This window comes from Anarrhichthys ocellatus, unplaced genomic scaffold (genome assembly GCF_004355925.1).
Source record: "Anarrhichthys ocellatus isolate YVR2014 unplaced genomic scaffold, GSC_Weel_1.0 scaffold13, whole genome shotgun sequence".
In the NCBI taxonomy this organism is placed as follows: Eukaryota; Metazoa; Chordata; class Actinopteri; order Perciformes; family Anarhichadidae; genus Anarrhichthys; species Anarrhichthys ocellatus.
The window spans coordinates 5106435-5131866 of NW_022280043.1; the positions used below are offsets into that span (position 1 = coordinate 5106435).

General features: G+C 42.7%; 1 protein-coding gene across 1 annotated transcript; it reads left to right on the top strand.

Annotated features, from left to right (window-relative positions):
• The first annotated feature begins 183 nt into the window (after positions 1-183).
• Positions 184-25425, top strand: prkcg (protein kinase C, gamma). The gene is made up of 17 exons (XM_031852710.1): positions 184-10333; positions 11344-11590; positions 14230-14261; positions 14377-14459; positions 15309-15420; positions 16136-16264; positions 16370-16526; positions 16904-17105; positions 17604-17801; positions 19651-19824; positions 20133-20224; positions 20697-20759; positions 20928-21066; positions 22172-22252; positions 22431-22538; positions 23461-23601; positions 24392-25425. Exons 2-17 carry the CDS (start codon positions 11349-11351, stop codon positions 24551-24553), a joined length of 2115 nt encoding a protein of 704 aa, XP_031708570.1. The 5' UTR covers positions 184-10333; positions 11344-11348; the 3' UTR covers positions 24554-25425.
• Positions 25426-25432: the final 7 nt, after the last annotated feature.

Consider the following 25432-nt stretch of genomic DNA (forward strand, 5'->3'; position numbering starts at 1 on the left):
TGCATGTCGTCACAGATCGAAGGGTTAGTTGACCTTCTCAATTCCCCTTTTTCTTCTTTGCCTTTCAATGAGGGCAGACTGTACCTTTTATCTGCACATGGATTGCTTTTTTTCTAAGACTGCGTGGGGCAATATTTTTGAAAAACAACATCTAAAAACTTTGTTTTTAGAGAAATGCTTTTGCCATCCTTTGGAAAGCCCCAGAGTCATTGCATGTTTAGCTGAATGAAATCAAAGAGATTTGTGGTGGGAGGGTTGTGTAGTTCAATTGTAGCAAATGCTTAGGACCCAGGGCAGCCACCTTTCAGTTCGGTAGTAAGCTCGCTCTACTCTGCACCCCAACAGTGGAAACCACCGCAACAGTTTGACTGCTTCCTGTGTAGTTGAGCACAGTCATTTTCAACCAATCAACAGGGCTTAAACCTGCTATGTCATTGAGCATTATTGATTTCTATTGAGGCGCTAATACTTAAGTCTGTGACTGCATGAACAGAAGTGACTCTTAAAAACCCTCTGGCTTATTTTTGTTTTATTTATTTTATTTTATGCTAAGAAAAAAGAATATATTAAAATATACTATGTTTTTGAGAATGTACCATGTTATACTGTGATTTAACTGAGATATTTTATTGTATTCAATTATCATTTGAATTATATCATTTATCTATAAAGAAATATATATGTACAAATAAATATATACATATATATACATACAGGTATATATATATATTAGTTAAGTTTGGTATATTTGGAGGAAGTGTTAGATGAAATAGTTTTAAATGTTTTAGCTTTGTAGCGATTCTAGACACTGAAATCATTTTTGAATTTCGATTCCTCCTATATGACTGTGAAGACATTAGTGCCTGTGACAAAAAAGACAAGTAAAAGTCTAAACTCTCTATTCATCTGTATCTACTATAGCTATCAGTCTGTCACTCCTCTCGTACTACCTAGCATTACTTTTCCACACTCGCTGCTTTTACACATCAGTATGTTTCTCTCACACAGTCTGCTGTCTCTTTTGCTTTCTGTAGCTCGTTCTGGTTTTCCTTAACAAGCGTTCTCCACCTCTCCTCTTTTAAAGTTTTATCATATGGCGATCACACCACTTTGTTAATTAACCCGCCCATTGACCTTTTTGCTGTTTTCCTTTGATCACGTTCTTTTTGAATCAGCTCATTCCTCTGTCTGTCTCTCACTTAGCAAAAAACAGAGACCAGTAGATACTGTGTTCTTGCTCCTTTTGACTGATTGTTGATGATGATGATCAATTAATTGATTGATGAAATAATTAATGAACAATGTTACTATTACTTATGTGACTGAAGTGTGTATCTGACGACCATGCCACTGTAGCAAGTCTGGGCTGTACCACACCACCAGCGAGCAAATGAGGCCACAGTTGCTATGGTGTTGCCATGGCATTTTCATGGCGTTGCCATGGTGTCCTCCGCACCGCCACCACCTGGTGCCTGCTGGGTAATATAGCATAATGTCCTTCACTTTCTCCAAAGCACTGGTCAAAACCTGCTATGCTCCTCTCTGCTCAGTCCCGACCTTAACCAGTGTATGGGGAAACATTCAAAAGCTCATGTTGGAAGAGTGCTGAGGGGCAGCATGGTGGTGAAGTGTCTGCTGTCTGTGCTGATCTAGACTGGACTGGTTAGGCTTGAAGTGGATATGATAAAGTCTTCATATCATGTTGATCTCCTAATCTGTAAATCATCAGTTTGTGATGCCCTGCATGTAATCCCAAAAGCTCCATATCACTGATAGCCTCAAACCAGTCGGGACACAACTGTGTCTTTGCTTGTGTATTTCTAGTATTGAATGTGTGTTTTATGTTGAGAGGGTACATTTACCGTATTTGTATTGCATGAGCACTAATCATTTGAAAAAGCCCACTGCAGCATGATTCTGTGATACTCTCCTTCACTCTCCCTCTGTTTTTTTCCCCTCCTGCTATTTCTGAAAAACTCATCCACTCACACTTTGCTGTGCATGGATATTTAACACAATGCGCACATCACTCAGCCAATGATCCTCATCTTCCTCTAGCCCTCGCTAAGCTGCAATCTAAAGGAACGCCTCAAGTAGTCCCATCATCCCACACAGGCACACGTGTGGCTTCACAACACAATGCTCGCCAGGCCACACACACTGAAACTACTCTAATTTCTTGAAAACGCAGTCTTTTGTGTAAAATTTGGTTCACAGATTTGGTTAGCGGAGGAAGGTACATTCACTGTTCTGCCTGTTTTGAGCTATCCGTTTCTTCAGTTTGCGATATAGTCTTGCACTCTGCTTCGCACTGTCCTGCCTGTTCTGATCCATCAATTCCTGTTTAGAGTAGTCAGGTTCAATTTGTTTTACTTTGCTGACTTGCTCCTCTTTTGATTTACCTTGTTGTCCTTATCTGCTTTGATTTATCACATTTACTGTCTGGTCAAATTGTATGTATTGAACAGTCCAGTCCAGCCTAGTGCAGTGTGCTCCAGGCCAGTCTAGTTTCTGAGTTTGTAAGAGATCCTGGTGCAGCCTCAAGCTCATCCCCTCCCTCTATTGGCCCGTTACCTGGGAAGCAATACGTGTGGTGCTCCAGAATTCAAACAGGGTCTTCATTGGCTGAATCGGCCATGAATTATATCACGGAAACACAGGAGTGCCACACGTTGTAATCACCAGGTCTAGGGTCTGCATGTTGCACCATGAAAAGCTTACCCTACCACAGTGACAGGGCACATATACCCACAGAAACCAGTGTGTGTGTGTTTTCAGCATTGTACAAGGCCCAGTTCTGCTCTAGTAACCTCGCCAACACTATAGGCCTACTTACGGGTTCCTACGGCGGGTTGCTAGTAGGGTGATGTCGCTCCTAGCCCAGACTGGTCTGGTCTATGCCCTAATTTAAATGTGTTAGTTTATTTGACATTGTCTGTCTGGGGTGGGGCTGGAGGGTCAGTGCTGCACTTACTTCCTGAGAATTGCTTCATAAAATATGATTCTCTTTAATTAATGCCAGTGGTGCTGTGTTTCCTTCCAATTCTTTTGTCACGATTGTGATTATAAATAAGGGGCTTTGAGATTGTGGCATGCGGGCGTGTGTGTGTGTGTGTGTGCGGGTTTTCTCTTGTGACAGTATTTTCCATACAAGCTATTAGCCAGTCAGAACTCCTTCAAAGTAAATTTATGGAGAGCTCAAAGAGTAGTTTCTTTGGCATTCTGACAGGCAGTCCTCTGCGAAAGTGTGTGTGTGTGTGGGTGTGCAGCATTTGTGTGTGTGTGTGTGCAGCATTTGTGTGTGGGTGTGTGCGTGCGCATGCCTGCTTGCATATATTTCTCAGAAGTTTCTCGGTTCTTGTCAGACTTTTGCTTTGATCTGGCCAGAGCTGACCTAACATAATTCACTTCTTTCACCCTCAAAGAGAGCAACATACCTAACACTCTGCCTCAACTCTCAACGTCAGTCAACAGCGGCCGAGTCAGAGCCACCTGACCAGCCCTGTTTCTACTTCAACAAACAGATGTTTCTGCTGATCAGAACAGAATTTTAAACAGACCTGACCCTAATGCAGCTTCTCCCGAAGACATCTATAGACCTGTGTTGAATGATATCTGCATTGATAGCCTTTAGGCTTTATTTCTTTGTTTTGTTGTGGTTGTTTTGGGGTCAAATAGAGGGGAAAACACAGAAAGACAAGTGACACTGCATTTGAAATAGTTTCATCGTCCTTTGTGGAAGATCTCTTGTCTGGTTCTCAAAGCTATTTTTAAATGTATTCACAGTTACAACTTGGTTTTTTACACTGCGCAACCAAGCATGACAAAACATCTAAACAGTACCTGACACATGATATTGTGCAAGAGTGTTGATGGGGATATTAAATATGTTTTGTTCTGCTTCCTGTGTGCCTGCGATCTTCTAATTAGCCATGCTTTGTCAGTGTGATGGGCTAATGGCTAATTGCATTGTGAGGCCTCTGTGTGTACATGCAGTAATTACTTAACGCTCTAATAAGATTGAGTTACAGGCAGTTGGATCATGGTCTCCCCAAACACTGATCTGAGGTCAGTGTTATGCTTTTCTCTCTAATGGCTATGATGGGAGAGTGGAGGGGATAAACTGATCCTTGATCTGCCATGTGGGATTTCTATTACTCGCATTGTGTTCTGTCATTTATCTTTGAGTCGGGCACAGTTAGATGCCAGCAGTGATTGATTTGCTTTTGAGCTTTTTTATGCAAATAAAATACAGGAATGCAATTTTTATTTGATTAAATATACATTATATTTAGCGAATGCTGCTCAGCTCTGCTTTTATGTTGACGTTGTAAAATATGCATGATCTAGATTGGTCAGTTGATAAATAACTGCGGCCAACACAGCTATCTATCTCTGTTCAACTCCTGCTCCATTCTTTCCCCTTTCATCTCCCTTCTCCTCCCTCCTACAGCACCTCGTCCTCAGTCACTTCTTCATAGTCACACAAGCACACACACAGTACAGTGACTTATGAACGGCGTGTGGGAAATGAATGGAAGGACTGCTGCGTCCTGGTGCAGCAGATTGATCCCGTACTGATCTTCCACCGGGTCCCTGGGGATTTGTAACGCATGTCTGTGGTGCAGGGCTTAACAATTTCTCTCACTCTCTTCCTGCTTTTGTTTCTCATTCTGTCTCTCTCTCTCCAGCGACACCGGCGCCGTCTCTCACTATGCAATGCAGTGGCCCTTGCGCTCCTGCACCTCTCATCCTCCATCTCTCTCAGTATTCTGCCAATAACAAGTTCCTCTTCGTCTCTCTGTTTTGATTTTCTTTCCATTCTGATTCCCCTGACTGGCTCTGTCATTTCATTTATTCTGCGCTCTATTCTATCTCTGGTTATCTCTTAACATCAGTCTGTCCTTCCCTTTCAACTACATTTTATTGATCATTTCTCTATTGTTGCTTTTGCTGAATCTGTCGTCTTTCTTACATATGATACATCTGAGTTTTTACAAATATATGTATTGAATTCCTAAATCGACATCAATGTATATCTGCACACACTGTACTCACACACGTACAGTACATGTGGAGGGGGAGCGCTGTTTCCCTTTCATCATGCGTGCAGCGCCGCAGGGTTCTACAACCCATCGGCTTGATCTCTGAAGTTGAAAAAAAATAATAAAAAAACATGCATCCTTTCATCTCATGTATTTTTCCTCCAGCTTCACAGCTAATCTCTCTTTTCTGCCATTTTCACATGAGCCACACTGGACCATGACGAGGAACAAATTAGCTAACTGACCCACAGCTTATACCACACTGTTTGTCTTGTCTGTGTGTTTATGTGAGAATAAATGCACAAACTTGTCTTTTGTTTCTGTCGCAAGTGTGTTTGTATGTTAGCATGCTTTTTTATCACTCATTCACAACAGGCAGTTAGAGCAGTTGTAACAATCTGTGGCTGACTGATTAGTTATAATGGTAATAAACACAGAGTATATTTGTACAGTAATTCAAATACCATTTTTTATGTAAATGCATATATTTATAGATGTAATATTCGAGGATTGTCAGAATGTTAAGTGGAAAGAATTAATAGCTTTGTTTGCTAGCAGTCCTTACGATAGAGCATATGCTGTATGCTGTGGCCAATATGTTTGAAGCGACATTACCACCACGTCTAGGACAACATAATTATTCATATGACATCCTTGTTTGCCTGTGTGTGTGTGTGTGTGTGTGTAATGCCACCTACCCAAAGGGAATTCATCCTAGAAAACTGGGATGAAGATTAAGATATCCTCAGACATTACCTTGTTCTCCGCTCGCCTCATTATCCAATCGCCCCTCTTACCCTGAATCTCCTGCCCTCCTGCTTTCATCCTTCCCCCTGAGAACATTTTGTTCACAACCTTCTCTTCCTCCCTGCAGAAGTAAGAAAGGTTTTGCAGCCTGCAGCTGAGGCTTTGAGTTCTTGTTAGTATTTTGCACACATACTGTGAATAGTAATACGTTACAGCTCACATGCCCACTTTACTCATGTTAGTTGATGATCTCTCGGCTTGGCCACGGTCCCAAACTCACAGCCAAGGCCTCGACCTTGGTAGAGACAGGATCGGCCAAGCACAAATCTTTAATTTCTCTAGGTAGAAAAAATATAGTGGACAGATAAAACCCAACTCTGTTATGTAAATAGAGAAAAGAAAATATAAAAAAATCATGAAATATTAATATCGTAATCAATATTTTTTATTTTAGAAACGGATCACGTGAACTTGAACCCAGAGAATTAATACCTGATTGCAGTTCCTTTCAGCTCTATGGAGCGTTTCAGAGTCTTTCAGCCTCTTTGAGTTTTATGGCCTGCAACTTAACTGTTGTTTCACCCTCAACGCTCTAAAAACCTTGTTTTCTGTTGCAGCTGGCAGCTGTTTTCTGGGGAAAAGACTCTCTGTACGCTACTTGTTAAGCACCAACAACACACCAAAACAGTTAGCAACTAGCTGGTAAGCATAGTGGAACATTTAGCAATTATAGAGCAAGATATTTGCCTCAGGAGTTAGTGGAGACAAAAACAGAGATAAAAGGGAAGTCAATATTGGACTTAAATTCATCATGTTGTCAGAAACACAACGCTAAATGAATGATCATGTTCATCTGTTACTGTTGGATGTCTAAATAGGCAACTAAATGAAATTAGGCAATACGCCCTATACCATTTTTGTCATACAACGTGAACAACTGCAGATGACTTGTACCTTGTGCACGTGCCGTGTTTGGTCAGTTATTACAGGTTTAAATTTAGATTCTCAGCCCTCATACCACTCTCTTAAATGTTTGGATGTTCCTCCTGAGCAATCCACAAACCAAAATACGTGACATAATCCGATAGATTTGATTTAATGTACACAATTGTAGCTCATTTGTCTGTAGGTTTTTCTATTTTTGGAGTATTTGTTGTTGCAATGAGAGGCAGGTCAGCAGTAAAGTAAATATGGAGAGCAGGCTTATTTGCTTCAGTACTGAGAGTTTGTAGGCCATGTTGAAAGCCCTTGTCGCCTGCCAAATGTCTCATCTGACTGGCGTGGAGGTTTGTTGCTCTCTTCCAAAAACACAGCAGACCACTCTTCATTAAAAAAAGCAAATAGAAGCACACCCCAACAGAAAACCAATACAAGCAAACAGAGCCAATTGGTTCGGAAGAGACAAATTTAACAGGCAGATATGATTACCTCAGACACCACTTCTCGCCTGATTCCACAAACAACAGTTAGGCAAGTCAATTTACCTTAATTTCATTGGAGGAGAAAGAAAGCCGGCGAGCCAGGCAGGTTGAAGCCGGTGCTTGATGCGAGTGAGCGTTCGTTAGACGATAATGGATGCGTGTAATTGGTGAAGTGCTAAATGTTCCCCCAAAAAAGATTCCATTGAAGGAGGATTTTCTGTTTCATTAAGCCATGGTCAGAAATAATAAGATGGCCATCTGTAGTCTAAACAAGAATAAGACAGGGGGGCTGATAAGGAAAGTGTTCCTGATCAGAAATGGTAGCAACAGCTTCCAGTCCTGTCATATAATGGTGATTATTGTAAAGGTGGAGAGACAGATTGTGGTGTGTCTTCTTCATTGATCTATACTCATTCTTCCCTTTTTCTGTTGTCATCTCATATATTTCATTTTATCTTCCCTTCTATCCGTGTTTTGTATCATTTTCTTTCTGCTCTTAATCATGCAGGCCAAATCTGTGTTTTTACATTCTGCCGCTGCGTGTACGTCTTAACGTATCACACACACCAGCTCGCTTCTATGGCCCAGGATCAAACACTGTAAAGCATGCTCCGATAGGCATGCAAATGCACACTGATACACACTTAAGATTCACAAGTGCTTACTCATCACACCGTGTGGAGGGGAGACATTGTGAGCAGTTTATGTGCTTTGTTTTTCAATGCACCGATTACTGAGGAGTGCACGGTCTACAAGCTCATATTTCAGTGCCCCCTTTTCTCTCTCGCACTATGTGAGGACATCTTCCTCATTTATTTGTGACAACAGAACAAGGACATGACTCATCTAAGATAAGAGTGATGAAGAGGGGGAGTCTTATGGGCCTGAAAATTAAGACATAAATGGCGGTTCCATAGAGGAAGGTCTGGTGACGGTTTGTGTGAAGGAAAGCCCCCTATCATTTCCAATCAGCTGCTAGTTCAGCATGACTAATGCTGAAATGACATATATCATTGTCTGATAGGGCATGTTCACACAGGTTTTTTTTTCAACACATACAGTAATAATGACAGCGTCCAACACACACAGACTTTTGCATGCTAGCTCACTCTTATCTTGCTGGCTGACACCATTTTGCTCTCTAACAATCTTGCTAATTATAATTGTTAATTAATTCTCTGCCAGTGTCCTCATCAGGAGACTAATAACCTACATTTCCATTAATTAGACCTTCAACCCTTCGCTCCCTCTCTTAGTCTCTCCGTCCCACTACAATCCACCCCTTCGTCCCCTGCCTGCCTGCTTCCCTGCTCCCGCCTGCTGCTCTCTTCTCCCAAGATTGTCCATAGATCACGTGCACACATGGAGTGTGATTAATTGTGTGTGTGTGTGTATTACATTGCAGGGACAGAAATCTGTTCAAACAGACATTATATATAGGGACTCGACTACCCAAAGGGAAGTCATTGAGTTTTAGGTTTAAAGGGATAGTTTGACATTTTGGGAAATACACTTAGTCGCTTTCTTGCTGAGAGTTAGATGAGAAGATTGATAACATCCTCGTGTCTGTACGGTAAATATGAAGCTGGAGCCAGTAACTGGTTAGCTTAGCATAAATATTATGAATAGCTATCCAGGCTCCGTGCAAAGGTAAAAAAAAACAAAGATTCTACCTTCTGGCACTCCTAAAACTCACTAATTAGCACGTTGTAGTAGTCCAGGTCTCTGGTGGTTGCCTGGCAACTGGTCCTGGCCAAGATTAAGTCTGGCACACAATCCCCCCCCCCCCCTCCAAAAAAACAAACAGCAAACTGTTGTTTGTACACTTGATTTTTGTAAGGATTAAACAAACAGCGTATCACATGTTGATCTGTGAGCTTTAGAGGTGCTGGTTGTCGTCGTTTGACATTCAGACAGTGCCAGGCTGTTTCCCCTGCTTCCAGTCTTTATGCTAAGCTAAGCTAACCAGCTGCTGGTAATACAACACAAATGTCGATACAAAACAAGTTTCTGTGTGTCTTTGTGTATGCGTGTGTGTCCTTGACAATGTGAGGGCAATCAATGGACGAACAGGTCTTCCCTCTTGGAAACTACTCTTCCCATCAGGCTTAGCTGACCTGGTTTCAGTCCACAGTGGAGCAGTGTCATCATGTCAACACTCTGATCTCAATTTTGATCTCAGAACAAATTTCAGATTTAGTGAATATACTTTAACGGCGCTGAAACAGAAAAAATTAACAGAGATGTTTATTTCGCAGGCCTGTTGATCCTTCATTCATCTGGATCTGCTGCAAACTCCATGACTTTTAACCATTTATTCCCTGTTTCAGCTGTGCTTAACTAGCCTTTTGATTTACTCTCCCCCCTCTGAAGCTCTCTTCTCTTTTCTTCCAGACTGGATACTCTCTCTCTCTCTCCCCGTCCTTTCCTCCCTCCGTCTGGCACTAGAGGAAGTGAGAGACAGTTGGCGCTTGCTTGTCCATACTGTAAGGGTGGTGGCAAAATGGCAGCTTCTGTCTCATCCGCCCTCCTTCCTGTAACTCCCTCACCCTCTCCTGAGAGAAGTAACCCAGATTTCAAAATGAATCGCTGCCTGTTCCCCTCAATCTGTCTCTCTCTCTCTATTTCTCTCTCTCTCTTTCTCTCTCTCTCTTTCTCTCTCCTCTCTCTACTACTTCCACTGTCTCTCTTTCTCTTGCTACATCTCTCGTCCTCTTCTTAGTAAAAAGAGAATCAATCTTGGAAAGAGAATACCACCTCTCTATTTCGTCCTCCTCCTCACCCTGCCTCTGGGTTAACGGATATATACCACTTCACTCTTCTATCTTTGGTTCCTCGAAAGCTTAAATCTCTTGAAACGCTTGTTGCTTTCGCTTTTAGTTGTAATAGGTCTTTTCTTCTTTTAAAATTTTTGGCTGATTCTTTTTCGACTTGCCACAGCACTACTTATCTTGATCTTTTCTCCACGACTTTCTCTTTTTTTTTGTTGAGGTAACCAGCTACAGGTGTGACACCTTAGCCTTTCTTTTGAAGTGAGCCACACAAGGAGAAGAAAGGGGGGAGGAAGAGAAAAATCTGTCCTTTAGTCAAGCCTTTCCTCCAAAATCACCACAAATTCAGGTATTGCGTCTTTGTGTTTTTCGCTGTATGGGTCTGCACACATTTTTGGAATATATTTTTCTTCTTGACATTCATTTACTAATTTCTGAGCAGTGTGCCATCTTTCTCACCATCCTCCTTCACCCTTTTGATTGATTAGTTGATGCTTCTTTGCTGAGACACCATCATTTCATCATAGTTTTTTCTGGCATGTTTTTTGTTGCTATCGGCTTATTTATTTATTCATTAAATCTCTGTTGGGGTTTCATTTATCATTTAGGAGTGTGCAACTCTTGCGCCACAATCTCTCCAGCTAAAATTTGCCATTTTGCACTTTTTCCAGTGCATCTCGTTCCCTGTAGACCTATTACATATTATTCAGGTCCAAACTTTACTCCTGAAATTGGACTAATTGCTAATAAGGGCAGGCAGGAAGTCGAGATAGGATACCGGCTCTAATATTGGAGCATGTGGTTGGGGTGTTGTTGACATGGCAACAGGAGGCACAGTTGACATAACAACCAGGGGGTGGGTTGGGTGTAGTCATAGCTGCCAGGGGGATGGAGATATAAGGGGTACAGCGTGAGGGAGATGTAGGTAGAATGGACAGGCAGTATGTGGGACACTCAGTGAGTTGCACTAATCGTTTAGCGTCTCAGAGTCTCTTAGGAGAGTTCTGTCTCCGTATGTGAATTAACCTCCATGTTCTTCATTACACCACTCTTTTCTCTATCACTCTGTACTCCCTCCATCTTCTTCTGCACTTCCGGTCCATTCTCGATCTTTCTCTCCATCACGTCACTGCTTCGCTGCATCATACGTCCCATGTGCCATTATTACAACTCCTGTTGCTACCATGACCCATTACACTTTCCATCCCCCCTCCTCCTGCTCCACCTCCCTGTCCTTGCTTCCTCCCCTCCCTCCCCCATGCTCAAGGTCTTGCGCCTGTACAACTCTATACCCTCCTTACTGACACTCATCCATTCCCCCTATCCCTCCCTCTCTCCTCTTTCTACTGTATCCTTCAGGCATCATGTCCACCCCGGTCTCCCCTCCCCCCTCCCTCTCCCTGTTGACACTGGCCTCCCCAACATCAGGAACCTCCCCCGGTGCCTCCCCGCTGCCCTCGCTCCTCTCCCCTCCGGCCAGGGTGCCTGTGTTCCAGAGGAAGGGAGCGCTCAAACACAAGAGGATTGTTGAGGTGAAAGACCACCAGTTCACAGCCCGCTTCTTCAAACAGCCCACCTTCTGCAGCCACTGCACCGACTTCATCTGGTAACACACACACACACACACGCACAGCTGCACGTTTACACAGAAACCAACCCGGCAGTTCATAAGCCGCCTTCTCAGGCATCCCACTACTCCATCTGATTTTCTCTGCACTCCTTCTCTCTTAAACCAGATCCAGCTGCCTGCTGGAGAAACAGCCTACCACACTGACCTGATCTGATCACACATCCTCACCTCCACACTGCAGCCCACACAGTACAGCAGTTACTTAAGGAGCTTCATTACACACATGCAGACACACATATACACACAAGACAGATTTCCATTATGACATTTTTGCCGGTATGAATGCTTGCTGAAAGAGTAACAGTACATGCAAGCATGCACAAACACACTCAGGCCAGGGTGTAGGAGATATTATTTAGATCTTAAAGGGGAACTCTTTAGTATACCACCTCTATGATGGGCGACTCAAAGATCAAAACAAGAATTGGTCAAAATTGAGATATTCTGACCTTGTAAAGCTCCTCCAGAGCCACAAAAGACATTCTGGAACACTTTTCACTGGTTGAGTAGTAGGCCTAGAAAAGAGTAAACTGAACTACCATGAATACAATTGGTGGAGTGCGCATTTAGAATACCACAATGTCAAAAATGCCTTATCAGAAAGCATTAGAAAGTCCTGCATTCAAAAATGCTCCAAAGTACTGTTAAAGTGCACAATTTTATTAAGCAATAAAATGGACTTGGGTATCAACAGAACTAATTTGAAAATCAGTGTAATGCAGTGTTCGATTTTTAATGCGTTTATAAATAAGTAGTATTTTGTTGTTGCAGTTGCTCCAGGAGATGCTATACAGTAACTATTTTATAAACTGCTGGAGTTTACACTCATCACTGTCCAGTAAAAACCACGTACCTCCAAATGTGGTGTTTTTGTATTTTTAAGATAAACTGAAGGATTTAGTGCTCTTTATGAGTTTAGAAAAGTCTCTCATTTCTTAAGCTTTATGAACCATTTGATAATGATGGGAAAAATCATGACAAAAATATAAAATGAGAAGAAAAAAAATGCAGCGTCGTAAAGCTGTGCACAGAAAAGTGCTGTTTTGTTCATGAAAAGTTGATGTTTTCGAGATACAAGGTTTTCACAGGACAGGGATCATATGTCTTTTGCCAATCTTAAACGATTTACAGCTTATATGTGAAGGAAAATATATTGTGTGTGTGCGTGCGTGTGCGTGCGTGCGTGTGTGTTTGGACATATGGTGGTGTATGTAGGATGCAGGGCGGTGCATATGCCAGCAGCCTCTGGGTAGCTTTCAGGACATTTCTCCAACTGCTACTGTCTTGGCCGCAGTAGCAGCATTTAGCTCAGGGTGAAAAATCGTTCCCTTCACACAGGATGTCAGCGCAGCAGCTCTCAACCTGGGTGTCGTAGCCCCTGGGGGCTATTGATAGATTAATTAAATACTTAGAAACAATAGTTTAAATTTTGAAATGTAAATATGTGGTATATTAAGTCAGGCTCTAAAAGGGTATGGGTTATACCATGTATGGCTCATGTAGTCTAAAAAGGTAAAAGTGTCACACTTCAGTGTGTGTTTGGAGTAACTGACCTGCTGTTCTCAATGGTCATAAATCAAACTGATCAAAGATCCAACAGGCCTTTTTTACAGCAGATGTTTTGACTTGTTTTCATAGAAGCACTGGTGTTACTAATAACAGTAATGATAGATCTGTTCTATTCAAACTACTGTGACTTCAGTGAAAATGCCTATTGCATAGCCAAGGTCCAACCCCCTTGAAGTCGTCGGGAATGTTTTATAGGATTTCTCTAACGATTTGATGCCAACTTTTTATTTAATTGCATAGGTTTTCAATGCATCATTAAACTTAAAATGCAGTCAATTTCCTGTGATATCTGGCCAGCAAGCAACACTGTCGATCCTCCTCACATCTATCTTTGGACCTCTAATGCTCTCTGCTGGTCAAAAAGCAGAACTGGCCTTACACACTGAGACCGCTGCAGACAGAGACTTCTGTTGAATGCTGATCAAGGATCAGATTACCCTCTGAAACAGCATCTTTAATTATTACCCAGGCAGATGGTGAACTGATTTTAGATCAGTGATTATGGTCAGTTTCCTATGAACCCCTGGGCCTCTCCAGCATGATTGTGGAGAAGCTCTCGGCGGTGTCTTGTTCGTCTGCCTTTCTAATCAAAATTTGATTCACAGCAGGCAAGCTGCTGAGTGGACACTTTAGTCAATCAATGGCTTTAATTATTCAATTAAAGCTCTAAGGAGACACTGGAAACTAGCCAACACCGCAGTTCTGGAAACAGGAGAATTGTGTTTGTGTATCCGTGTGTGTGTGTACGTGTGACATTGATTGACACCACTTGACCTGGTCAGCAGTGTGGCTTAGAGAAGGAAGACACCCAAACTTCACACACAATGGCTTTGTTTATCAAGTCGGTGGCCTCTAACACAATGTTGTTTGTTTTTTGATGAGTCTCAACCTGCATGTCTGTTGGAACAGAATAATGCAGCAGCACTATCTCTGTCTTGGCAGTGTAATCTACACTCCGCTGGCTGGGAAACAGCTAAATATTTTATTTTACAGAAGTGTAGAGAAGATTGTATTTGTGTCTTAAGCCATGTGCCTTCTTCACTCAGGGGCATCGGCAAACAGGGATTCCAATGTCAAGGTAAAGATAAACCCAGTGTTATTGCCTTTTTCTGCAGTATATAATCTTCTCACACGATGTTCCCAGTGTGACCGGTTTTATTTTTTAAGGATATTATTCTCTGTGTTTCCTCCAGTTTGCAGTTTCGTGGTTCACAAAAGATGTCATGAGTTTGTGACCTTCACTTGTCCTGGCTCTGTGGCGGGCCCCAAACCAGATGTGAGCAGATGTGCTATTATTTTCACTTTCCTTTTACTTTCTTGCTTTCTGTTTTAGTCAAGGTTTAGCACGTCATCATCATATTAGCCATCTGCTCAGTGCCAGGAACACGTGTGCATGACTCATCTGTCAATCCATGCATCCTTCACATCAGGCAGCCTTGTGACGTCTGCGCTCATGTCAAGTCATCCTACAAGGCTAGAGATGCAGCGAGTTGGAGATAGAGAGTGGAGGAGACGCAGGTGGAGGGGTGGAGGGGCTGATAAGAGAGAGAGAATTAGAGAGGGGAGAGAGCAACTGACTGCTCAGTCTTCCTTTCTGTGGTATTTTGAGGATTTCAGGGAGATTTGTCTCCATGTTTTTTCTTTATGCCAGCTATATAAACTGCCTCAGAAATCAGGTCAAGGGGAACATGTGTGTGACTGGGTGGAAAAAAAAGGAAAAGAGAGTGACAGGAACACACACAGAGGAGAAGCAGGGTGACGGTGTTTTTAAATAGCAGCTCAGAGGGAAAACATTTTTGGAGAAGGTGGAGAGTGGTGGTGGTGGGGTCTGATGAGCTGTGGAGAGATAAAAATGATTCATCCCTCTCTGCACAGTATATATATATACACACACACACACACACACAGCCTTGCCTAGATGCACTCTCATTTATATGTCCTCTCCCAGTGGAGAAATCTAATTGGTTTGTCCATGAATACCCCACTCAACATCTCTCCACTAATCATACTCGTGCGTTTATGTGTGTAAATGTGTGTGTGTGTGTGTGTTCACAGTTTCCTCCATGGTCACGCTGTGTGTGTGAGTGTGTGTTTTCAATGCAGGTTTCTTTCTGTTGTGTTTCAGGACCTGAAGACTCAACACTTGTTTAAGGTCCACACTTACTCCAGTCCTACCTTCTGCGACCACTGTGGCTCGCTGCTGTATGGACTCATACACCAGGGCATGCAATGTGGCTGTGAGTTTCTCTACACAAAACAGTGTTATAAATCTCTGTGTGTAAGATAAGAATCCATTTACACATGCACATCATGGGACTTACCTCTCTGCTGGGGAAATAAAGCTGGTCCCGAAAAAATTAGCCTTCAAAATTTAGAGTTGACTTTGTTAAGTTTATGTTTGGGGTGTTTTGGGAAATGCACTTATTCACTTTTTTGCAGAGAATTAGATTAAGAGATTGGCAACCAGCAGAGACTCCAGGAAGTGACTATGTCTGGCTAAGAAATAGTCAAACATAACCCCCTGCGAAATCAACTAGTCAGTTTTGTACCCACTAAACAAATGAGATATAACGTGTTAATTAGTGAGCTTTAGAGTTACAAATTGTGTTACCTTAAGACAGAGTCAGGCTAGCGCTCATCCCCTTTTTTCAGTCTTTATGCTAAGCTAAGCAGTTGCTGGCTGGAGACTTATAATTACAGGTAAGACATGACAGTTGTATTAATCTGCTCTAGCTCTTGACTAAAAAGCGAATGAGTGTCAATGCAGTCAAACAGAAACAAGACGTGTGTGTATAGAAAAAATATATACTGTGTATATATATTTGCATTTTGTGTTTATTTGGCAGTCAGTGTGATACATTTTATATTTTTTTGAACTTGCTATTTATCTAATTACCTTTTTTGTCACCTAAACATGTGCCTGTTGAAACTTGTGTATCTTTTTAACTCTAGGTTGTGACATGAACGTCCATCGACGGTGTGAGACCAGTGTTCCCAGTCTCTGTGGCCAAGACCACACAGAGAAAAGAGGTAGGATCCACCTGACCATCAGAGGAGAGCAGGAGGATGTCTTTGTCACAGGTTAGAGGACCAGCTGGAACATGGGTGCTAAAACAAATAGGAGGATTACACAGGTAATGAAGGATTTCTCTCTATGCGCTTTCTATTATTCTTCTTTCGCTTCAGTGCGGGAGGCTCGTAACCTGATGCCCATGGATCCAAACGGCCTGTCAGACCCGTACGTCAAACTGAAATTGATTCCAGACCCAAAGAGCCACAGCAAACAGAAAACCAAGACCGTCCGCTCAACACTCAATCCCATCTGGAATGAGAGTTTCACCTTGTGAGTCCTTGTGAACTTTAATCCAAAGTGGAAAATGTACTCAGTTCTGGGGCAAAATGTGCTTTAGGTCAAATAAAATGTCCTCGAACTTGGAGTCACAATAAGGACCCTGAAAGACAAAGATTAGATGGTTGATGTTCCCTTAGTACTGTATATGCAGCTTATTTTACATCACCAGTGTTAATATCCCATTATTTACTATCTTTATTTTTGCATTTTTCTGATATTCAGTAGAATTAAGATATTTGGAAATTGCCTTTGAAATCTGGAAAAATTCAAAAAGGTGAAAGAAAATGAAAAACATAAATGCCTTTGTGCGTTTTTGTTTTGCTTACACAGTGAGCTAACTCTTTGAGTTTTTGTGTTTGTCTCTCCAGCTCAGTGCGCGGTCACCAGTGGGACAGGCGTCTGTCTGTGGAGGTGTGGGACTGGGACCGCACGTCTAGGAACGATTTCATGGGAGCGCTGTCATTCGGAGTGAGTGAGATCTTCAGGCGTCCTATCAGTGGCTGGTTCAAACTGCTGGCCCAAGACGAGGGGGAGTACTACAACATCCCCGTGCCAGACCCAGACCTGGAGGTAGGAAATGTACTTCGAAAAAGCCGTCAGTCGGGTACTCATGTTGACCAAAACTCCACAAGGGGGATATGTATACGTGTATTCACCAGAGTGGGATTAGTTTTTACCACGCTAATGACCATTCATCCCAAAGCCTTGGCCTTCATCAGCTTATAATTACCTACATCTAATAAACAACAGCTGCCACTGCTCACACTAGGTCATGATCTTGAACTGGCCCTACCTATTATATCTGAGAAAAAAAGCGAGGAAGATTTATGCCTGGTTGTAGCTAACTAATTAGATAATAGATTAGATATGGTCCACTCCCTCCTTGTTACACTCTGTCTCCACCAGGGTGCAGGATTGTTCTGCCTGACTATAATCTCAAACTAGGGGCAGGAAGGAGTTTGGTTTGTTTGTCAGGTTTTTTTTGTGTGTGTGGTGTGTTTCTGTGTGTGTCTGTGCTGGACTGCATCCAACCATTCATCTCTCAACCTTCCCACTCCGATTCTCCAGGAGCCTCAGCCAGACGGCACAACACCATCTCTGCCTCAAGCGCTACCTGCCGCGCTGTCTGAACCATTCCCAGCGGCTCTGTCCCCGACCCCTTTACCATCTTGCCCACCAGTCCACACCCCCGGCCCTGCCAAAGTCAAAGTGGGCATCCTCGACTTCAACTTCCTCATGGTGCTCGGCAAAGGCAGCTTTGGCAAGGTAAATACAGCAAATGTCATCTTCTCTGCGTTCTGATCCAACAGCTGTAAGTAAAGTCAAAGAGGCTGGTCATGCTGAAAACAACAAAGATTGTTACTGGCTTCAAATAAGTTCTTCTATTGATGGACTTGACCTTCAAGTGGCATTTCATACAGCAGCTCCTGAGCAGAATTTCTTTGAAGAAAAAGCCCTTTCTTACATGCTCATTGTCTCTCCTACTACTGCCAAATGATTCATTTAACTCGTGGCTTCTTTTGTGTTGTCAGCAGTCGTGAGCTCTGGCTGGCTGGCTTCCTACATGCCACACAGTCCTCCTGGAGGTGTTCATTTCAAGGGAGCCTCTGCTCTCCATTCTCTCTATAATTCCCCAGTAGATGAGACATAATGAGGAGAGCAGAGTTTTGAGTCCTTCCTCCTCCTCTGAAATCCCCCCTGTGCTGTTTCATAACTGTCAGAGGAGAGTCTACAGAGGACAGGAGAAATAGTCTCAACTTACGTAAGATGTGAGAAAAAAACGACCCATGAAAGGAGAGACAGACCCCGGGGCTACTGAGTGAGGAAAAGTGAGACAGAGACAGACCAAGATAGAGAGGAAGAGGGGAGGATTACTGTTCTTTGGAAAGTGACAAAATGACCAAGAGGAAGTGAGATAACAAGAGCCGGAAAGAGGGAAAAGTACATGATTGTGTTAGCAAGATTTGTAATGCTCTGGAGGGTGAGGAGTCCCATTTTCATGGGAGTTAGTTTGAGAACACGGGGCAGAGCAGGAGACGAGATCACAGAGGACGGGAGGATTTCTCTCAGACTCGCAGTTCATCAATGGCACTGCACTGCACACACACACATACACACACACACTACACACACACACACACACACACACACACACACACACGTAGACACAATGATTTCTGAAAATGACACCATGTAATTTTCTCTACTTATCACCACTATAGAGTCAGATCCTCTATCCCCACCAGCCAGTGACCGTTACAGTGCAGCGCTGCAGGCTGGCCAGACAATTTTAAATAGTGTTGTTGTTGGCACTTTTCCAGTGATCCTGACCATATCTTTCCCATGAACCGCAGTAAAACCTGGCTCATGTGGCTCTCTTTCTAGAAAATGATAGCATCATTAGCTGTCAGAGCGACCCGCTAGCAGCCAATTTTACAGGAGTGAGAAAATAGTCGCTGAATGTGTTTTTAATGTCTGATAAAAACAGAGCCTCTTCACTTTTTCATTCATGACATTAACATGACTTGAAATCTTCAGGCATAGAACAGCTTTAACTAAACATTCCTTCAGAGGAGTAAATGTGCACAGTACTGAACTTGCTAAAGCATTTGTCTATATAATGTGATAACCTTTTTTTTTCTCTTGCGCTATTTCTTTTTTTTTTACCAGTATATTAATTTTTTAATACTGGCCACTTCATGCAAGTCCTGGCTTAGCACGACACTTTATTTAATGCACACAATATTGCAAATGTGCCTCAAAAGCACATAATTTTTATTAAATCAGCTGAACTAGTTTTCTCCTAACTAGAGCACCATGTCACTCATAACACAATGACCTAAAAAAACGTCAGGACTGGCAGCATTACAGTACATGCATGATTCTATCCAGAAAGGTGAAGCTTGAATGAGAGATGCATTCAAGACTTTGATGCGCAGACTACGAGAAGAATTTTTGAAAAAGTGAATTTTGTATTAAAAAAGGCTCTTTTTAGTTGTTGTCTATAAATACACATTGTGTTCAGCAGGTTGAGGACGCACAGTAGCTGCTTTAACATTCTTGGGATACCTTTGTTGTTACAGTAACTTTCTCTCCTCTCCCTGTCTATGTTCAGGTGCTTCTGGCAGAGGAGCGAGGCAGCGAGCGTCTGTTCGCCGTAAAAGTGTTGAAGAAAGACGTTCTCTTCCAGGACGAGGACACAGAGAGCGCTCTGGTGGAGAGGAGGGTTCTGGCGCTTTCCTCTCGCCCTCACTTCCTCACGTCTCTCTACTGCGCCTTCCAGACTGAGGTGTGTGTAGGTCTGTGTGTGTGTGTCGAGGGTATACGGGGTCCTAAATTAACCACATTAAATCGTCCATAAACCTGCCTGACATTTGGCTGTGTAGTCCTCCCTGGAGTTGTTTCAATAAAGGCTGCCTGAAATTTTAAAATAATTAATTAAATAATTAGTTTGCTTTCTTTAATAAGGTCCTTGGTCCTGGAGGAGGTTTTAACAGATTGCTTTTTAATTTGGACAAGAGGTGATTATGTATGGAGAGTGTGTATATTCATGTGTGTGTGTGTGTGTGTGTGTGTGTGTGTGTTTTGTTTTTGCAGGACCGTCTGTATTATGTGATGGAATACGTCAACGGAGGAGACCTGATGTTTCACATTCAGATAGTCGGCAAGTTCAAAGAGCCTCACGCAGCGTATGTAGTCAAAAAGCTCCTTTCTTTCACCTTAAATCACGGTCTTCATCTACAGCGTCTCATTTCCTGCCTATCTTCTATCCTCTGTTCCTTTACATACACACTCCTCTCTTAGCTTTGTTCATTATACCTGGTGACTCATAAAAAGTCATCAACTGACGTACCGACCCTCTTCTCTGTCCCCCGACTTTCTCCTCCCACTAATCTCATCTTTTTTATCTACATTTTCCCTCCTCCTGGCTGCTCATCTAATCAATAATCTTTGATCAATCATCTAAAAGTAATTCTTACCCTGTTGCTCATTTCCAGCTCTCTTTCTTCACCTGCCTGCCTTTCATCTACTTGGTTTCTTTCCCTTTCATCACCCTCTCGAGCTCCCTTCTCTCTCTCCTCGATGAAAACCTTGGCCATTTTTCTGAAAGATAAAGCAACCAGTAGTGAGCCCCCTCCCCCTCCTCCTCTCTGCCTCCAGGTTTTATGCAGCGGAGATAGCGGTCGGCCTCTTCTTCCTCCACAGCAATGGCATCATCTACAGGTAGAGAAGTGGGCTGCTCATTTAACATGGCCTGGTTTGGCACTGTCACTGCTCTGCAGTGCAGCACACAGATATAGATTTATCATGTCTTGTGTAGCTGATGACTGTTTTAAAGATGTTATCTATCAAAATGATTCATACCTGTGTGATCTGTTCCCTCTTTCTCAGGGATCTAAAGCTGGATAATGTGCTGCTCGACAGCGAGGGCCACATAAAGATAGCTGACTTCGGGATGTGCAGGGAGGGCATGTTGGAGGGCGACACCACGCGCACCTTCTGTGGCACCCCTGACTACATCGCCCCTGAGGTACACTGACCCCTGCTCTCGCATAGTGGTCCAGGCTAACTCCTGAACTCTCCTCATTTGTTCCTTAGCTCCGTCATTTCCCCTGGTTTCCCCCCCGTCTTCCCCTCTTTGTTTGCTTGACCTGTTTTGCATTGCTGCAAGACAGCGAGTTGCTTCGCTGCAGCTCCTCTCATCTCCTTCGTCCTTTCTGACCTTGTCAGCATTTTTGAATAATTAACTTCACATGATTCAATTAGCAGTGGTGTGTGCTTGTACTGTGAGAACATTGCATAGACATAATGATTGTCAGAGACCTTGTGTTACCAGTTTTCCTTTCTCTTACTGCAATTGACTTAAGGTGATTAACTCCCTTGAGAGTAACACAAACCCCTGAAAACTAATCTCAAAAGGATTTCATCGATGATGATGCAAATTTCAGCCTGAGAACAGCGGCGGTGGTTTTTCTTGACACCCTTTTGAAATGCTAAATATCATAATTTTATGCTGTATAATGTTTACCTTACATGTTGTTTGTGTGGGTGTGCGTGTGTGTGTGTGTGTGCGTGTGTGTGTGTGCATTTCTCTGTTAAGTAATCAAACAAACACAATGCAGAGAGTGAGTGAGGTAGATATCCAGCTTGCTTGGTTTATGGACTTGTAGAAGACGGGCCCAGTAGAGAGAGAAAGAGAAGATGTGACTGTTGTGCACCTCTTTGATACTGTAAACCTTGCTATGGTACCCCTGGGTATTGACTCTGTTATGTAAACACCCATTGATTCTCCTGCATCTGCCATTTTGGAAGAGATACAATATATTTCCCCAGGGGCTGGGAATTGTTCCCTTGTGCGGCGCCCCCCCCCCCCTCACACACACAAATCCAAAGTCATGTGTTGATTATTTCTGAGCTCATTCATACATTTACCCTCCCTAATGCCATACTTTTCTCTCTCTCTCTCTGCTTTTCTTTCCGGCTGTGTCTGATAGCTGCACATCATCCGAGCAGCCGGCTGCTACAACTGCGCTTTCTCTCACTCTCCCCGTCTTCTTTCTACTTCCTTACACTACTTCTCTACACTGCCATTCTTGCCTTTTTATCTCCTCTCCTGTTCTCTCCATCCTTTTCAGATTGTGGCATATCAGCCCTATGATAAAGCAGTAGACTGGTGGTCCTATGGAGTACTGCTGTATGAAATGCTGGCAGGACAGGTAACACTCGGCTTAATCCTAACAATAGAGCCGTGTGCACAGACACTTAAGCCTCCAGTGCTTGTCCTTTGTAATCACTTCAAAGGACTTTCAAGAGAACTTTGATTTCAATATATTTGCTTTCAATTTGCCCACAGGTTACTCTCTTTTTCCTTTTCTCTCTGTCTTTTCCTTCCAGCCACCATTTGATGGCATTGACGAGGAGGAGCTGTTTCAGTCCATCATGGAGCAGAGTGTGGTATACCCAAAAAGTCTCACTCGTGAAGCGGTCTCTATCTGCAAGGGAGTAAGCCAACATTCTTCTGATTCGTATAACTTTTAGCACAAAGACAGTTGAGACAATTGCAAATGTAACTCAGAAAATATGACTTACTCCTATATTTCTAAAATATATTTAAATAAATACAGCAAAGGTTAACCATGTACATTTTTGACTGCTTCAAGTAATAGTGCAACATTTTAGGAAATGTGCTCATTTGCTGTCTTGGTGAGAGTCAGATGAGAAGATACTCATATCTGAGCCAGCAGCCATTAGCTTAGCTTAGCTTAAAGACTGGAAACAGGGGGAGGAGCTAGCCAGACTCTGTCTGAATGTAAAGCAGGCTCACTAATTAACACATTGAATCTTGTTTGTTTAATATGTACAGAAAATGGGTGGTTTTGCAGAGGGGTTTTTGTGCCAGACTACTTCTTTACCGGGTGCAGTGACTTTCTGAAGACTTGTTGCCATGAAATAATAGAAACATAAACCCCCTTAAAACCACAAATAGTCATTTTTACACTAACGTTTTTGTACGGATTAAACAAACAAGACAAAACATGGTAATAAGTGAGCTTTAGATGTGCTTGTAGGCAAATTTAGTTACCTTCGGACCGAGCCAGGCTAACTGTTTCCCTGTGTTTCCTGTGTTTATGATAAGCTAAGCTAACAGGCTGCTGGCTGTAGCTTTATATTTAGCATACAGGCTATAGTGGTATTCATCTTCTCATTTCACTCTCAGCTTGAAAGTGAATACCACACTTTCAATATACATGTAAATCAGACAAATTAAATTACTTGATAGAACATTTAAAATGCATTTGAATAACATTTAAAGCTTACCATGTACATTGTTGACGAAGAAAAGCAGAGCATATATGATTAATTTGAATCCCATGGTTACCACAATATTTTTCTTTTCTTATTCTCTCCTTCGCTCTTTCCCAAGCTCCTGACGAAGCACCCAGCCAAGCGTCTGGGTGGCGGAGAGGATGCAGAGACAGAAATCAGGGAGCATCCGTTCTTCCGTTGGATTGACTGGGACCGTCTGGAGAGACTGGAGATCCAGGCGCCCTTCAAACCCAGAACTGTTAGTTGAACAGAATACAGACTCTACAGACTTTTCTTTCTTTCATTCTTTCTTTCTTTCTTTCATGGCACTCTCTTCCTTCCTCTTTCTCTCTATCTCTCTGAGGACACTTTTAGGGAATTGTAGCTGTCACTTTCTTCCATCTGTCTCCTCTCGCTCAAACTCCCACGCTTTCCCTCATTTCCCTGCGTGCTTTCTCGCTCAGCCGTCCTCATTGTGTTGGCCATTTCTTCCCCTCTTCTTCTCTCAGTTCAAATGGCCGTGTCTCCCCCCCCCCCCCTCTTCGCAATTCCCTTCTCATTTCTCTCTTTCATCACCTTTGCTAGTTCCTAGAGATGGGCTTTCAGCGCTCGGGAACAGTCATAACAGACAGGACCCCCTGACCTTGGGGTCCTGCATACTCCTATATTTAAATTGTCTGTCATCATTAGCCCGCCACATGCCAATTTTTGGCCCCGCCGGCCAAGAGTGAGGTGTGCCTTGAGTGAGCTGAGTATGCTCAGAGGTTAGAGGCCAGGCCCATTAGCCAAATGATATTCATATCATCCAGCAGAGCGGCTGTCAAGGAGCAGCACCGGAGACGTGAGCAGCTTTCTTCCTACTGTAGGTGTGGTACAGAGCTCCTTAGAGAGAAAACGAGGGTGTGGGTGAGAAAAAGAGATACGTAGGTAGAGTCTTTTTATAATTATGGGTTGTTGTTTTTTCCGGAGGAAGATAATGATGTGTATACAATCAGTATTAATCACAAATGTGTGAACATGCAGGCTAATCTTCTCCTCTTCTTCATCAGGGTGGAAGACAAGGAGAAAACTTCGACAACTTCTTCACAGCAGCTCCGTCAGCGCTCACTCCCTCTGACCCGGATATACTAGCAGCCATCAACCCGGAAGACTTCCAGGGCTTCACCTTCCAAAACCCAGACTTTGCCCCCTCGCCACTCACGGCTGTTTGAAAATGGCTTCCAAACCTGCTCCAACAACCCCTCCAAGTGTACCCAAACTACCCTGTTCATCCACATTATAGTAGTTTTATAACAAAGAATTTGAACATGAGAACTAGCGGCGAGTATTAAAGACAGGTCTCATAACCAAATTCTGACGTTTACAAGAAAATGCCAAGACACCTTTATATTCATGCACTCTCTTTCATGTATGTATTATGTATCGATAGTCACAGAATATGTTGCAGCAATGCAAACAAAGCCAGTATTATACTGTAGATTTCCATCTTAGAGTTTTTTGTAAGACATCCCTTAACTTGATAAACGAGTACTGTAGTATGAACCTGAGAAATGCATGCAGTGTTTTTAGAATGAATTGCTCTGACACACTAGATTTATGTAGCTATAGATTTTCCAAGAAAATATACATGTGTAACTTTAAAACCAATTTATCTCAAACTTTTGCCATTACTTGGATTGAAGTCATCTGGTGATGTGAGAATTTTACAAAACAATTACAAGTCAGCTACACAGGCCACATAGCAGGCCACTTGTTAATCAATTTGTAGTTCATAGACATGAATACAAATGTTTCTTAGCAGGTTTATTCCAGTAAAATATTATGTTTGTACACAGTACAGTAATTCAGCATCAGAAGCACTCTGTGTCTTTCTAAATATCTATCTCACTCTATTTGTGTGTAAGTGTTGACACTTTGACTACGATGCAAACTGAGCCAGTAGCCTTTCTTTTGCTTTTTTAGACTGGCATCCTGTGGAAGAGCTTGGTCAGACCTGTGAGTTTAACGTCACACCGGTGACCTCAGATGACCCACTGATATGCTGAAACAATGCAGCCATTTGACAGTTAATGCAGGCTGCAGTGCTGCCC